The 17,840-nt window shown below is 39.2% G+C and overlaps 1 protein-coding gene across 1 annotated transcript; it reads left to right on the forward strand.

Moving 5' to 3' along the window:
* The first annotated feature begins 7,988 nt into the window (after nt 1–7,988).
* Nucleotides 7,989–12,762, forward strand: LOC140242650 (tubulin alpha-1D chain). Its single transcript, XM_072322406.1, has 3 exons — nt 7,989–8,068; nt 10,394–10,616; nt 11,029–12,762. The coding sequence occupies exons 1-3, from the start codon at nt 8,066–8,068 to the stop codon at nt 12,159–12,161; spliced, it is 1,359 nt and encodes a 452-aa protein (XP_072178507.1). The 5' UTR covers nt 7,989–8,065; the 3' UTR covers nt 12,162–12,762.
* Nucleotides 12,763–17,840: the final 5,078 nt, after the last annotated feature.

The following is a 17,840-nucleotide window of genomic DNA, read 5'->3' on the forward strand; positions in this document are numbered from 1 at the left end:
ACGTCCTCCAGTGAGTAAAGGCACGCTGATAAGAGTTTGACGTTGCATTTGATACTTGGGTGCTAAAGGGTTAAACAGTATGTAATCGCTCCAAGCAAACGACAGTATTCCATCATTGGAACCAGCCACTCCATCATGGCAACACTTCGCCGAACATACCTTCACATAAAATAGCGGAAAATATTGTCATTTTCTTTCTTACTTACTAGTTCTCTCCACGTTCCGCTGAAATAACGGAAACAAATATAACAAAAGTTAACTTTGTGACCGTCGTCTATGTTGAAAAGTAAGTAAGGAATGTGATATATTGTGACTTTGTTGTCAATGAAATAAATCGCCATTTATCTCATTTTATTAGAGCAGAAGAGTTTGCGTTGATTAGAACTTCGATTGATTGAACTAGACAAAATATGGTTTATTCGTCGTTTACAATTCCTCACGTCAATGACATCACAAAGCCAAAACAATAATAAGATTGCATAAAGTATAGTTCCCCTTTAAATGCTATCCGTAAAGTATAGAATATAGAATCAAGAAAGCAACAGAAAAAAAAAAAACATGATACAGATGCAAATGAGTTCATGTGGTTGCTACGAAAATGAAGCGAATACCGGTAGCTAGTTGCTAGCACGTCCTCGTAAATGTGAATTATTCATTATGTGGATTTTGCCTCAACGAAGTGTAATCATTATGGGCAAAGAGGGCGCCGCTCCTTGTATGCTTGCTTGTAGGCGGTACTGCATCATTCATTATGAGCATAGGGCTCACACGGGTAAATAATTCCCCATAGAGACGTGTGTTAAAATTCAAAATTAAAAAAAAAAATCTGTAAAATAGCTGGGAGAAATGAGGTGTTTCATCTTCACTAACTTGGGTAAGTGAGATATACCCTTTCATCCATCATATTTCCAAGGCGGGTTTTTCGGCTCAAACTCTGTCCAAGGGTCCGTAAAGCCAGACAACGAGTTCTCTTCACTCAAAAAATCACCTATTTTCTGAACATGCATCCAATGAAATATAGTCCCCTCAAATTACATGAGAAAAGCTTTCATCTTCCAACCAAAATGCAGTTTGTAGAGGAATTCATACTTAATATCTACAGCTATTCAGTTTTTTGCCAAACTGCATTATTGATTTTTAGTTAATTTTTTCGTCATTTATTTTGGTATCTTTGGTACGAATTTGTGAAGGGGTCTGGGACATTCCATTCTATTTACAGGTGTGAGCCCTCTAAAGCGTATTTATAACTAGCACCTTGGGGCCAAACGAAGCGAGTAGATGTTATAATGGCGAGCGGCTGGTAGTGGTGGACGTTTAATTTATTGAGTAAAAGAACAGCCAAAAACATTAATCTTCTTTCAATTTCAATATGATGACTACGATGGTATAAGAGAAGTAATGCTGTCACAAACATACGACATGGCAGTACATAACATCAGTGTCGTTGACCATGATGAAGATAGTATTCATGATGATGATGATGATGACGTTCTTAAAGATGGTAATTTTTAGAATATTCAAAAAGAAAAAACAGTGTAACATTACTGCTTTTGAGACATGGGAAACACGTCCATGCATTTGTACAAGAATATTTCATTGTCTCACTCTCAATATCGATGAACTGCATAGGTAAATACTGTAATGGTATGTGCAGATAATAACGCGTGTATAAAAATGCTGCGGAACACGAGTTTCCCTATTTCTAGTCAACCGTTTTTAAATCCTAAACATTCCATCCACGTGGTTTTCGAACCCTTGAATTGTCTCTAGTGTTATTCGTACAAAGTGTCTATTTCGTGGCGATTTTCGGAGGTGCCTTGATGAAACCAAGTCTTCAAACTGACTCTGCCATCCTCCGGCAAAGAAATTTCACTGGATTAGTGCACGCATGAGCATGCCGTATAACATGCACACCTAAACTACGCGGCGTTGATGTTGACCCCTTAGAATGCTGAAGGTATTAATCCGTGCCCATGGACAATCCAGGGACGGCCTATCGAGTTACATTCAAAGGGGTCAGCAAGGGTCATTGACCGATCTCGAAAGCCATAAGAAATTTCTCCCTGACCTGCTTTGTATTTATAATAATCACGATCAAAAAAAAAAAAAAAAAAAAGACGAATAACCAATTTAAACCGCTAACACGATATGTGCAGGCGATAGTCTGATATTCAGACACTGTTTTCTCTCGACGGATTCGAATTAACATCACTCTCAAAGAAAAAAGAAAGTCGATCATCTGAAATCGATAATCTGACCAACATTAACAGTGTGTACCTGTTGTATTGAAGGTCTTTACAAGTTCACCAATAATCATCTTCCGACTGTTACAGTGAAGCGGACGAGACGTCAAAATCATCGCTCAGAATAGAGGACTGATTTTGACGTATTATACCAATTTTTGTCACCATCACTTTTTAATCACTCCACTCAAAATCACGGTCAATTCTGGATAGTTTGGATAGTTATGATCAATCAATCGAGTCTTCATAATTCGGAAGCCTTGTTAATTTGCCGATGTGACCAGATATTGATAAAAGCTTTTCTGCATATTATCAACGTATTAAACGTAAAACACGGATATGTCGTTGTAGTATACCATTGGATGTTGATTACTGTACTTTGCGACAAGAAGTTGTGGACCAACTTGACAATTTTTGCACAATTCTATTATTTTCTTCACTTCTTTTATTCATTGTTTGTTTTGACATGGATTGAGATTAGACAATGACATTACGTTTAAAAGCACCGTAAGACGGGTCAAATCGTAATTCAGCCTATTTATCCCAATTCATCAGTTTTTTAAGAAGAATTTTCTTAGTTCATCGAGCAAGATACGGAACGGAGCAAAACAAAACCCCAAAACATTGCACAAGAAATATCAGATCAATAAAATAAAACGACCAAGGTAAAGCAAACACCACATTTTCTCACAAGACAAATGCCGTCACGAGGCGTATTATATTGCTTCCTTGTTTCACACACATGCGTGTCTTCACCTGTAAAGCAGAGTGTGTGTCTCAACTGGCATTCTGGTATTTGCACGATTTACAGTGTGTAAATATTATTGAACAGTAGTTCACACTATATAATGTTACGCATTATGTTCATGCCACGCACCGGCTATCCCAGTCGGTATAAAAGGACGTCCTTGAGCGACAAGAGAGTTGCGAGCTAATACCGTCTGGGAATGTTTTTCATGTCAGTGTGGCTCCTTTGATTGCTCAGACCGCTGTGCGCAGCAAGATGTGAAAAGTTCCCATCACAGTTCGTAACGTAACTAGGCCTAAACGGTTGCTTTTTTAATTAAAGGTCACCTAACATCCATCGTATGTTGACTTCCACAGATTGTTTTTTTTTTTTTTTTTTTAACAAAATGTGTATTTGCAGATTATATAATAATTCTGTCCAAGATACATTTTTCGTGCAACCATTAAGCTCCGGCAGACCGGAGTAAGATAATCAACTCTCTGGACTGCCTTCCGTGATGTCATCAACATTGCAGTGAAATCATGTGAAGTGGGGGCCACAATGGCTAATGTAAGGCACCTTTTGACATAATGCACATATTGAGAATATTGTGAATATTTCACAACAGCAGGACAGGATTCATAAAAATAGAATAATACCTTAGAACCTTTGAATTATGACGGTCTTGTTATGTCCATTGTGGACAATGTTCCAGGAATGAAAAGGTGAGGCAGTAGGTCCCTAATATATTACAGTTCACTCAGGTTATAACGAGCACGGTTGTAACGAAATATTCGTTAGAATATGACGAAATATTCGTTACAACGAAGTAAAACTTCGGGTCAAAAGAATATCATCTATATACAGTTTTACGTGCTTTACTTGTTCGGCTATCAAAAAACAAACAAACAAACAAACAAAAAACAAAAAAACAGCTGGTACCAAGGTCTGCGTTAAAGGGATAGTATAGTTTTGGTTGAGATCTAATTTCGGCTTTCTAGTATTTTTTGGAGAGATAATGAGAAACCTCTTATGAAATATGAAAGAACATGTAATTCCATGTGGAATTCAACGTTTATTTGATGAAAACTGGTTTTGAAATGGCCCGAGATATCCAAAACAGAGCGATTCTAATAGTGTGGGACCCACACTGTTTTTACAATCGCTTTGTTTTACTTTGTTTTTGGATGTTTCAGTCATGCCAAACCCAATTTTCATCAAATAAACTTTGAATTCCTCTTAAAATGGTATGCTCTGTACTATTTCATAAGTGTTTTCTCGATATCACACAAAAAGTTAAAAGCCCAATTCTCATCTCCACCAATACTGTACCATCCCTTTAAAATGAGAGTGTGTACACTATGCGAATCTTGTCTTGCTATAGTGAGCCGGTGCACCTGGTTATTGCACGATTCATACCTTGCATAAGTTATTGTTGAAATGCTTATTTCAACTGACTTCACTTCTGATGACGTACGTCACTAAAGGTAAGAAAAAAAAAATGAGGAGTGGAGCTTAGCGGGTGAAAAAAGAAAAAGAAAAATGAAGTGATTCTTAACATTTTCATGCATGTTTCTATCAAACAATTATTCCTGAATTGGTGATGTGAACACCTATTCGCGTTAATAGAGATCATCATGGAGATAGAACCAGGATTGGATGTCAGGGGGTCTTCAATGATGAATCTTAACTATTTCTTTCTTTGCAGTGTTTATCTGGATAGGTAGCCTACAAGTAGCACACAAATGTACACACACGCACGGCCGCACCATGGAGCTACTAGTAGCTCCATGGCCGCACACAGACGCACACAGTATGTAATTTGAACATGACTTTATGTCAGAAAATCATATAAATGACAATTTTCACGTGAAATCGTTCATGCTTTTGAACTGGTGAGAGATGAAAGCATATCATAACTTTATTTCTATCTATAATGTAATTATATATGTTTGTACACACACAAACACACACACACACGCATATATATATATATATATATATATATATATGTATATATATATATATATATTATATTTTTTGTATACAGAGTATTGCATATGTATGCCATTTTAACGTTGAAAGTTACGCCTTTGATGTGAAGGTATATCGTCATTTGATTCAGAGCAGGGCAGGTGACGCTTTATTTTGTAATGAGTGTAGACGCCAAGTCCTTGACTGAAACAAAACAACAAAAAAGTACCATTACCAGCCTGCGAAAAGCACAGAATATAAAAGAATAGACTCTCCGGCTGAATTCCAATATACCGTAATCTGGCCAGCTGCCCTTGCTTGAAGATGTATTAGGCTTGCGACATCTATGGATATTTTAATCTTTTTCGCTGTGATTAACACGAAAAACAGACAGACAGACACAGATACTAACACCAAGAGCCGCGGAATGCGTGTTTTGTTTTGTTTTGTTTTGTTTTGTTTTGTTTTGTTTTGTTTTGTTTTTTTGTGGGGGGTGGGCCTCCGGGACGATGTTATTAATATATTTTAATCATCTCAGAAAAGAGACAAATTAGTTTTTCATTTTTCAAAAGTGGAGAATCAATTTTGACACTTAAAGTCGTTATGTACTGTTTTTAAGGATAAAGTTTGAGATTACATTATTGTAGTATGTAATTTTCAAATTATGATTCCTAAAATTGTTTTGTTTCACTTGTTCAATAGAAAATAACTGCCTCGGCAACTTATCGATAATGTAATTAAAAATGAATCGTTTCCTCTGCTCATGTTGGGCACATCCTTCTGACTACATGCATCTTGGGCTGTATCTCTCATACGGGAGTATGGTTTCACTTAATTCAGCAGATGGTAACTTGACTTATAAAATGTACGGCGTGAAGCACGCATCTGTCTCATTTGAGAGGTGTCTATTTAAGGTTCTTGGAATCTGTGTGTGAGGCGGTTTCTGTTTGTTTTTTTTTTTTCCCTCCAATGTTTCCAGGGTATGCACAGAAAAAAAAAAAAAATCCACTTCCAACATTGAATGTACGAGGAAGAATTCGTGGAATTCGCAAAGGATAGCACGATGAAGAGCCGATGAAAGCAGAAGGGGAGGAACGTGGGGAGGGAAAAGGGGAGCTGCACCCCTATGTCTGATACAGTTATAGGTCGTTATTTCAAAGGTTCGTTATTCCGAAGGCTCGTTAATCCGAAAACGAAATTAGGTTCGTATTTCGTTATCACGCGCTTCTTTTTACTTCCGGTTTAACGAACCATTGGAATAACGAACCTATTTAATTTTTTAATTCACGAACCTTTGAAATAACTAACATTATTTGTTTTCGGATCAATGAACCTTCGGAATATAACGAACCTTCGGAATAACGAACCTTCGGAACAACGCCTCATGTTCAGATTAACGAGTCCTAACGAACTTCTAGGTATACATGGTGTAGGGAATTTGTGTGTGTTTCAAAATAAGGATCCTTCAGGATAAAAATGGAGATAAGATCTAAGATTAATCGGTCACTGTTGAACTTATTTCATTTCACTTCCGGGTTAAGGAACCTTCGGAATAACAAACATCACTCGTCTGATAAATACTAGTAGGTGCTTGAATGATGCCCTGGGCAACAGTTAGTCCAGTGATCTAAAACTAGGTGACAGTCGATGTTTGGGTTCAGGATACACAGTGGGCCGCTAATTTTCTGTTAATTCTGTTAATTGAATTGATAGTCACTGATTAATCTCATTTACAGATCTTATCTCTATTTTTCCTCTTGTACAAAAAAAAAGAGAAAGAGATGTAGCAAACCCGGTGACACATAACTGCCTACTGCTATTTCCATTCTGTTATGTTCTGCTTAGAGCGCAGATAGATTTCGATGTAGTTTGGCAGCGGGTAGCTAATTTTCTGTTAATTATTTAACAGTGACAGATTGATTGCATTATCAGATCTTATCTCAGTTTTTTTTTATGCTTGTATACAAAAAGGAATAGATGCAGCAAATCTGGTGTCACATATCTCTGTGCTTTCTTTGACTTCCTCTTTTAATTTGTTCTGTTGTATTCTGCTATAGGGCATGGATTGATTTCGATGTCATCAAATCTGCTGGTAATAAGAAAAGGCGTGGTACTTTATATCGTAATGACGCTTGAGTAAAGGAAAACTCTGGATGATTTTCAGATTTTTAACATTTCAGCTATATAAATTGGTTGTACAGGGTAGTGTTTAAGAATTTATGATGATTTGGGCGAGGAATGAAAATGTTTTCAAAATGTATAACAAATCACAAGGATGACGACACATAGTAGCCTCACCACATGAATACATGGGGGAGGGGGTCAAGGAAGCAGAACATAAGAAGAAAGCATGCATAAATTCCAAACAGGTAAACTTGTTTAATGGAATTATTACATTGCTACATATCTGAAATATGTGAGGCTCCTATGTCATAATCCTTGTTCAGTGCAATTAGGCTTTTATTTTGTTTTGTTTTGTTTTGTTTTTGTTCTCTGATCATAAACAAGGACTACGATAAATTCCACAAATCTATACATGTATCTGTCGATCTACTGTATGTACTACATAATGATGTGAAATAATGAAAATCGTCTGGAATTCCCCTTTAAAGGAAAGATGATTCTCTTTCTCCTTGTGTCTCTCTCTACCAATGTATCCATGTATGGATTTTTTTTCTCTCTCTCTTTTCATCTCTTCCATGATCTCTTGACGACAGGAACATCCGTATCAGCAGACTTCTATGCCGACTTTTCTATTGAATTGATGGTGATCGATAGACGCATCAATCTATGACATTGGCAATGAATAAAAAGAGTTGCCCTCTAAATAGCTCTGTTCACCTGGCAACCTCCTGTGAAGCAGTATCACAGACAATGGATCGAATCCGGCGCAAACACGTAATCTCGCGCCGCCATTGGTTGCCTTCCCTGGATACGCCCCATGTCGGTCGTCTGTTTTTATTGACAACCGGGGGCTGCCGCTGGCAGGCAAAGCACTACCGTCGAGCTGGGTGATATGCCAGCGAGTCGAGAGCTGGATGCGCCACTTACCACGGATTGCTTACAGCTCATCGCACGTTGCGAGCAGTTTTGTGAACCAGCCTTGCCTTAACTAGCCAAAATGGTAAGTGCCGCTTGTGATGAATTTCAAAAAGCTTTTCCGTTATCTAAATGAAACTGCTCGTTGCTTCATTGTACCTGAAACGCAAAATCCAAAGAGATTTTAATTAATCTTTTTTGAAATGTCTGATTTCATATTTGCGTCGATGAATGCGTTGATGGATTTTGAGGATGAAGTGGTGTCGATTTTAAGTTTGCTTACTTGAGTGCTTTTCTGCATGAAGATGATGAAAACTGAACATGCCATTGGGGAGGGGGAAGGTATCAATACTATCGGCAACCAAGAGTGAAACAGATGAGGATAAAAATTGTAACGACGACACACACGTGTGACTGTTAATAGACAAGTGATGGTCATATATGTGTATATTCAAAATTTCTAGATAATTATTTCTGCATATCTGTCAGGAATCTGTGAACCAGCTATGCACGGTAGCTTCTTAATGAATATTTCACATACTGTTTCACTGTTGTCATGACAACCAGGGTTCATTTTCAGGCTTCCATTTGCGTTCTCCGCGCGTATACGTCAATGCCGTTGGGTAGCAACCCTTTTACATTACGATACTTGTGATTACTGGTGATTGTGTGTGTTTCGTAAGTTATGTGTATGTGTGTCCTGGATGTGTGTGTGTGTGTGTGTGTGTGTGTGTATGTGAGTGTAAAAAAAAAAATGCAGAAAGTCACATCAGCCTTTGTAGCCGAGCTTCAAAACATTATTATCACTGCTAATTAATCAGCACGGGTGCATCGTTAAACTTCAGTCAGCTCTTTTGACTATTGTCATAAACATTTATGTTGCTGATATGGTTTGTTCTGTGTTTATTTTTTCTTGACCTTGAAAGACATTGTGAAACGATTGAAACCCTTATATGACTCGAAGAAAATCATGAGTATGAGATCAAATCAAATGAAATCAGCTTCCGAACCTAGGCAACGTTTATGTTTTGTAATCGCTCTTTTATGTCTATAACAAGGAAAAAAAATGTTCTTAGCCATCTGCTTTTTACCATAATTTCATATTTAAGTATAGTCGTTCAGGTAAATGTCCCTTACTTTTTTTCAGATATCTTCACAGAGATAATCTACACGAAGGAGTCTGTGATAGTTGCTAAGAATACTATTACTATCAATACTCGGGTTTCGTAGAGCGCAAACTGCAATGTAATGTCTGAGTGTAATGAGAGAAAGTGGTACAAAGTAATTAAAGCTACGAGTACAGAGAGTACAAAGAGAAGAGCATGATTATGTCCAACATTCCAACATGAAAAAGAAAGAAGAATGAAAAGAAAAAATGTTGCAAACAGTTACGGCCAAAGATGATATTTGTAATGTATTATGAAGGACACACTCCTCTATAGTTTCAAACAGGAGGTCATTGCAGCAGATTTTATTGACACCGCCCTGTTATTTTTGAGATCTCAGAAATATAGAGGGCGCCATTTGATAAAATCTTTTAGACCGCGTCTTCCCCTCTCCCTCATCTTCATGAATAATTTCTTGCAGTCGCGGAATATTGATTCTACAGGTTCAGATTACATACTGCAAGGTCAATAAACCATCACTGACTATGCTTAGCTGATACACCAAGAAAAGTTAATAAAGGTTTAGAACCAGACTGGAAAATGGTGTTCTTAAAGGGAAGATAAACCCCAAGAGCAATGTGGATTGAGTGAAAGCAGCAACATTAGTAGAACACATCAGTGAAAGTTTGAGGAAAATCGGACAATCGATGCAAAAGTTATGAATTTTTAAAGTTTTGGTGTTGGAACCGCTGGATGAGGAGACTACAAGAGGATATGACGTATGAGTGGACAACAATACAAAGAAAATATAAAGGAAATTCAACAAAAATTCACTTTTCTAGAATCATAAAAGAGCAACGGACCAACCTCTTTCAGAAAGCAGGGGGATTAATTGCTACCCTTAACATATGTCAATATCAAGTTGATGGAATTTGTTATTTTCATGAAAAATGGATTTTTGTAGAATTTTCTTTATATTTTCTTGGTATTGTTGTCCACTCATACGTCATAACCTCTAGTAGTCTCCTCATCCAGCGGTTCCAACACCAAAACTTTAAAAATTCATAACTTTTGCATCGATTGTCCGATTTTCTTCAAACTTTCACTGATGTGTTCTACTAATGTTGCTGCTTTCACTCAATCCACATTGCTCTTGGGGTTTATCTTCCCTTTAAAGAAGCCGATGAAAGGCTCAGTTGCCAGTTGAAACTGACGTTTGAATGTGTCTTTTAATCTTTGCCTGTACACTCGTCAAAGTTGACATCGAATGCAATTGTTTATCTCACTGATTTTTCTGTATACAGCGTGAATGTATCTCTATCCACGTGGGACAAGCCGGTGTCCAGATCGGCAATGCATGCTGGGAGTTGTACTGTCTGGAGCACGGCATCCAGCCCGATGGTCAGATGCCTTCTGACAAGACCATCGGAGGAGGTGACGACTCCTTCAACACCTTCTTCAGCGAGACTGGAGCCGGCAAGCACGTTCCCCGTGCCGTCTTCGTCGATCTCGAGCCAACCGTAGTCGGTAAGGACGTATTTCAAACATATTTTGAGATTATAATATAACCATAATTTACTATATTATGATTTATCAAATTGTTCATTCGACAGTGGTTGGTGGTATAGACCTCTGTTTAAATATCATTTGTAATAATGATATCATAATTTGATTTTGAATTTAAATTGTTCATTTTAGCTAATACCAACAAGACCAAAGTATGTATTTCAAATAGCGGAAATGATCTAATGTCAAGAATAATACACAAAATAATATCTAATCTTGCCTCTGTACCACCTCTCATGGACAAAGAATGAGCATTGATTTCCGGAAAATAGACGTTGTTTCTGAATAGTCTACGTTTTCTACTGTCCCTAATAGAAAACCTACTGTAATGATACAAGGCTGGTCTAATTCTTTTTTTCCACTGCCTTCGCAGACGAGGTCCGTACCGGAACCTACCGCCAGCTGTTCCACCCTGAGCAGCTGATCACTGGCAAGGAGGATGCCGCCAACAACTACGCCCGTGGTCACTACACCGTCGGCAAAGAGCTCATCGATCTCGTCCTCGACAGGATCAGGAAGCTGGCTGACCAGTGCACCGGTCTTCAGGGATTCCTCATCTTCCACAGCTTCGGCGGTGGAACCGGATCTGGCTTCACCTCACTGCTCATGGAGCGTCTCTCCGTCGACTACGGAAAAAAGTCCAAGCTCGAGTTCGCAATCTACCCTGCACCTCAGGTTTCCACTGCTGTTGTTGAGCCATACAACTCCATCCTGACCACTCACACCACTCTTGAGCACTCCGACTGTGCCTTCATGGTCGACAACGAGGCCATCTACGACATCTGTCGGCGCAACCTCGACATCGAGCGTCCAACCTACACCAACCTGAACCGTCTCATCGGCCAGATTGTGTCCTCGATCACCGCATCTCTGCGATTCGATGGTGCCCTCAACGTCGACCTGACTGAGTTCCAGACCAACTTGGTGCCCTACCCTCGAATCCACTTTCCTCTGGCCACCTACGCTCCCGTCATCTCTGCCGAGAAGGCCTATCATGAGCAGCTGACCGTTTCCGAGATCACCAACGCCTGCTTCGAGCCCGCCAACCAGATGGTGAAGTGCGATCCTCGTCACGGCAAGTACATGGCCTGCTGTCTGCTGTACCGTGGTGACGTCGTCCCCAAGGATGTCAACGCCGCCATCGCTACCATCAAGACCAAGCGCACCATCCAGTTCGTCGACTGGTGCCCAACTGGTTTCAAGGTCGGCATCAACTACCAGCCACCAACCGTCGTGCCCGGTGGCGATCTGGCCAAGGTCCAGCGTGCCGTGTGCATGCTGAGCAACACCACGGCCATCGCCGAGGCCTGGGCTCGTCTGGACCACAAGTTCGATCTGATGTACGCCAAGCGTGCCTTCGTCCACTGGTACGTGGGAGAGGGTATGGAGGAGGGAGAGTTCTCCGAGGCTCGTGAGGATCTGGCTGCCCTGGAGAAGGACTACGAGGAGGTCGGTGTCGACTCCGTCGAGGGCGAGGGAGAGGAGGAGGAAGGCGACGAATATTAGACCAACTCCAATGTCGTGATTATGGTCTCATAACTAGACAACTCGCTAGAATCTCCTTTGCTGTCCTTAGTCAGTCGTAACACGTCATTGTAGTGAGATCTTGCAATCAAAAGATTCTCACATCTTTTTAAAGAACACCTCATCGCAACAAGGCAAGTATCTCGAGAGATATCCTCATGTGCTACTACGTCATGAGATGAGACAAATAGTTGCCTTCTCGATCTCGAATATAATGGTAAAACTATAGTCGTAATTTGACCTTAGTCACAATCATTTCTTAAATCTAAATACTAAATATAATATCAATAAAATTCCACGTTTAAGACATTGACGTTGTCTCCAGCGTTATCGTTAGACGAAGTTGCTATCTACCGTCAAGTGCTGTAAGGAGGCAGGAGATGCAATTGCTTCATCAAGGCGCATCACGTTCATAAAATGCACACAGTGTAGTATGCCTTCTTGTATCGAGACTACCTGAAATACACACAGTACCTTGTCTGCACACCTTTCATGATATCGTTATATTTGTCAGTCTTTGTCATTGTATCTTTTACCACTTGTCAAAGCTATCTCTATAAATAGTAATTGTAGCTATAGAGTGTGCCTCTTGTTCAAGAGTCTTCATTATCCGCTGGTTGGTGGAGTGCGCTGTGCTTGTGACTCATGGGTGAGGTCTGGAAAAGCTTATAAGTAAAAATCATGCCTCTTTTCTTATTTATAGCAACCATAGCAATTACGCGTTGAGCAGTGGAGTGAATATAGTGTGCATAAAGACAAACGTGTACACCAGAAGAGTGACAGAATCATCATGAAACCAATCATGCGATTGTGAGTAATGATGTACCCGTGGATACAAGGCCTCAAGAAAATGTCCTTAGCAGAAAATAGAGAGATTCACAGGACACAAACGAGCGAGAGAATTGAGAGAATTTTGTTAGGATGAACTTGCGAGCAGGTCGAAAGAATTGAATGACTGGATGCATCACTCTAAAAACACAAATGTTGAATTAGCATTTAAAAGGGCCGAGGAGTGCATGACAACATTTTCAAAGTGTTGGTTTTCCTGCTAGATTCAACATTTGAAATATTATTTTAAAAGTTGGATGCAACACTTCAAAAAATGCTGTCACTCCTCGGCCCTTGGGTCTAGGGCAATTACCCCCTGGGCAATTACCCCGCACCCTTCCCCTGGCCCTAATCCTAATCCTAATCCTGAACCTAACCCTAACGCTAAACTAAATCCCTAACCCTAAACCTAACCCTAACCCTAATCTTTACTCTAACCTTACTACCAACCAGAAATTGGCCGGGGGGTAATTGCCCTCTGGGGGTAATTGCCCGGATACGCTGTTGATGAATGGGTTGATCTCTTTGATACAGAGCAATAAATAGATTGAAATGGCACGGTGTGGTTTTAAGATTATGATTCCGCGTTTGCCATACATTTAGTGCACCTGGACTTTTCTTCTGATGCAAAAATCAGTATAAAGGAAACAAATTTTACATTGTGATATTGTGACAATAAGACAATTTTTTCTCATGTAGAGTTCAACACCCCTCATCGACCGGCAATGTACCAGACTAATTAAATCACTCCCAAACCACAGAACACTCCGAGTCTCGGTGTATATGAATATTAGCTGGATGATGCCAGTTATAATATTGATTGGTTTTAAAACCGAATGTTGTTTTTCTTTTTGAGTTTCATTTTTTTTTTTCTGAGTCTGAGCTTTCGATCTCGGGGGCCTGAGCTTTCGATTTCAACAGAATCTTCGTCAGAGACAAATTATTTTTGCTACCGTTTTTTTTTTTTTTTTAATTGTATTTTTCGTATTCCACATTCACAATAATACGAGGAAGCATGAAAGGTGAGTCTTCAAATCCTTTTCTCTCCCTCTCTTATTTTTCCCACCATTTCCTTCTCTTCTTGTCCATCTGTCTACGCATTACGCAATGTCCACATATAATACATATCTCTCTGACTCTAATGCCCCAGTCACATATAAACACGGATGCTCAATGATAACGAGCGATAGCATGCAGTTGGTTTCTAGCTCCCATGGAAGTCTCATTTTCACACACACACACAAACACACACACACACACACAAACAAACCAAACAAATGGTAATATCTAAGCATTGTCGTATCAAATCATATCAGATCACAACACATCATTATCAAACCCTGTCACAATCGATACGGCATAATTTCACACCATAGCAAATCTTCCCACAATACAATTCACATCCAGTCCCTACGATGAAGGGAGCAGCTGGTTGCCATGACCACGAAGCCCTGCCGCTCAGACTATCAAACCCGTCACGTTTCGCTCTCAGACGTCACGTGACCAGCGACGATGACTCATAGCCCCGACACGACGTCGTCTGATATGGGCGCTGCCCTCGCTCACTGCATGTCGTCGAGTGCGCCCCATCGTCGCTTGCTTTATCGTTTGTTATGCCTTTAAGCCAACAGCAGTGTGAAATTCACAAGACACGGGCTGTTCTGCGGTCGTACATGGTATTGATGTGTGCATGGCAAATATGAATTTAGCCTTGCTCCCAGGCTCTCATGAATGTTACTTCGTTCGGAGTACTTCCTGAAAGTCAGACACAGTGAATGATGTGTAAGCTGGTTCATGTTTAATCTGGAAAGACTTGGAAATTGTTCACAAACCTTTTTTTTTTTTTTTTTTTTGAAAAGAAAAATCCATAATGAGAAATAGTGCAGGACAATATTGACATGGTAATGTGGGACTTTGATTAGAGTAGATTAGTATAAAAATTATTAGTAGGATTCATTTTATAACAAAGCATAATATTTGGCTGCAATACAATAATTGTTTGTTATGGCAGAAGATATGTCACATATTTGACCCAGGGCTTATCGCCTCAATCGATGATACCTCTTTTGTAGCAGGTAAACTTTGACATCAGACACATAACAATGATAAGACGTGCATGGGTAAGAAATTAGATCAGTGATCTTTAGACTTGACGTTTTTAACAAATGTATAGTTCATGAACCAGCCGCGACAGACTTGCTTTTATACTGAGAGTCAATGTGCCTGGAATACCCATCGACTTCATTATCAGAGTAATTTGCAACGTAAGGAGCGCTCCATGACTCTGATCGCGCTTAAAGTGAAGGGTAAACTTCAACTGAGCAGTGCAATAAAACTTTGCTGATTACACAAGAAATGGAGTGAGCACGTCGACTTCTATTCCAACTTTCCAAAGCGCAGAGTTGAAGAGGCACTGATAATGTATACGAAATCATGGAGTGTAGAGCGCTGTGGTGTGATGAGCAGGAATCGGGGGGGGGGGGGGGGGGCAAAAGTTTTTCCCTTTATCCTCATTATACCTCATATTTTCGCAGTCTTTCATTATGGTATAGGCTTATTTGATTAGGTGATCCGAGTATCCTCTCGGATCATCTTCTATATCTGTACGAATTCCTTAATCTTTAATCTTCGTCTTCTTTATGTCTTTCTCCTCAAATCTTGCGCAGAGGTTAACTAAAAAAGTCCTTCGGCTATTAATTTCAAACGTATACCATACGTGTATCACTTCCTAAGGACGACAGATCTAATTCTGTCTATCTATCTTCAGAATCTGTTCTATCTATCGAAAAAAAAAGTAAATTAAACGTATAGAATTTATTGTTCGAACAATTTGAAAATCGTTGATTCTTCAATCAAACCATTACGAACAAAATGCAGGAGACCACCATCTTTATTAAAGGTACTGTTTACCATAGGGAACACTGGTTAAAAAAAAATATTCGAGTTATCATATTTGATGCATATGTGTAAGTCAGTTACATTATATCACAAAACAACCTACATACTGTATGACAATTTCGCTATAAAGTCTAAAATATATGGAGATATCACTATTTTTCTTAATAAACCATAACTGTATACGGTTTATTCTAGAAACAATTTTCTTATAACTATTGTTCACATTTTGTATGTTTAACAATACTTAACATTGGTTATACTGATAAATATTTTTACATTGGTTATTTTTATCCCTATCCCACATTAGAATTATTTTGGAGCATTATCGTGATTATACAAGCTAGATTTTTTGTTCGTCTGCAAATGGTAAATAATGCCTTTAAGTGGAAGCTCGATTTTGATGACGGCTTCCTCATCATTATTTCGTTATTCAAGATGGTATTTTTATCACACTTGTTTCACTTCAAAAAAGGGTCCAGTATTTAACCTACTCATATTAAAGTGATAAGAGCAAAGGGAGGGTGGAGGGGGGGGGGGGGAACTGCCCCTGCCGCGTGCGACCTTCGTACCATGCCATTATGACGCGATTCGTGCGTGACACGCAAACATTTCAACACCTTCCTTGGTTTGAGCGACAGCACATGCAACATCATAATATTCCACATCTTGTGTCCGTATACAGCTAGTGCTCAGGAAAGAACACTTCTCTATTGTTATAATACATACATAGTCCATGCGTGTCTGCATACATCCTACAAGTTTACGACTTACCGGTTGTTAATTTTTGTTACCCATCAATGTATCCGTTCTTTGTTCTTCAGGAGAAACTCGACACTCCGTTTTCCAGTTGATTTTCAATATGAAAAATAAAGTAAATGCAAACAGAATAGGACAAAAGTTTCATAACAAATTATGGCAAATCTTAGCTTTCAGTGTCATGTGAAACCACACGTGACATATTAGGAGGATGCGGTGTGACGTTTGGCAAGCAGATGCACAACAGCAACTCGTGTGAACCACAATGTTTTGGCTAAGAATCACGAAAGAATTCCGGGAGAGTTTTCATATCTCTTTTTCTGATGTATGCGTCTACTCAAGGTCCAGTCTCCCGTTTAAGCGAAACATCACTCCATAATTCAAGTTTACATCGTGTAGCACACTGTCATTCAAATAATGCAACAGAGGGACATCATGAAAGGTACGCAAAGTATGGAAATACCTTTGAAGATAGCTGAATGCCCCTGCCCCCCCCCCCCAAAAAAAAAGCAACAACAACAATGATAATAAGCAAGGAATTCTTCCGGTTTTGATTTTTAACGTTGAAAAATTACATTCTCAACCAATACCTGTCATTTTCCGGGGGTGTTATAATAATTGTACTGTCGTGAAATGTGTGCATTTACAGGTGAAACTATACAAAGAAATACACTTCTTGACTAATGATTTTGTGAATGAATGCCTTTGATGATCAACAGCATGGGGTTAAAAAAAGAAATAAGCCTGTTCCCAATTTATTCCCGCGCATTCAACCAGTATGGTACACTGGTCCAATACCAATGTTTTGGGGGGTTTTTTCGGTTACACAAAGGTATGCGCTAACATTCCTCAGAAAAAAAAAATGTAGGCTATGTGTAATGCATATATGTTATATCATAATATTATATTATATTATATTTTGATAGTAAATGTCCATATGGACGTATAAGAATTACCAACCACTGCCATCCAACTACCAACACACAATTGCACTGAATTCTGTGACATATTTCCCGTGTAGAACCACAACGATTATCAGTCCAATGTGATGCATATGTCAGGCCATCTATATGCCTCATTAAATATTCCTGGTTTGGGAAGCGAATAAAGCGTGTACTGAATAAAACATGTCATTACCGCTACACGAATATCTCACCTCCATTAGTCCCACACGACGGA

This window comes from Diadema setosum, chromosome 19 (genome assembly GCF_964275005.1).
Source record: "Diadema setosum chromosome 19, eeDiaSeto1, whole genome shotgun sequence".
NCBI classification, from domain to species: domain Eukaryota; kingdom Metazoa; phylum Echinodermata; class Echinoidea; order Diadematoida; family Diadematidae; genus Diadema; species Diadema setosum.

What these genes read in the sequence shown, in the direction of transcription:
- LOC140242650 (XM_072322406.1), top strand. An exon ending in TCTCGAGCCAACCGTAGTCG is followed by an intron (nt 10,617 to 11,028) that starts GTAAGGACGTAT and finishes CTGCCTTCGCAG; the next exon opens with ACGAGGTCCGTACCGGAACC.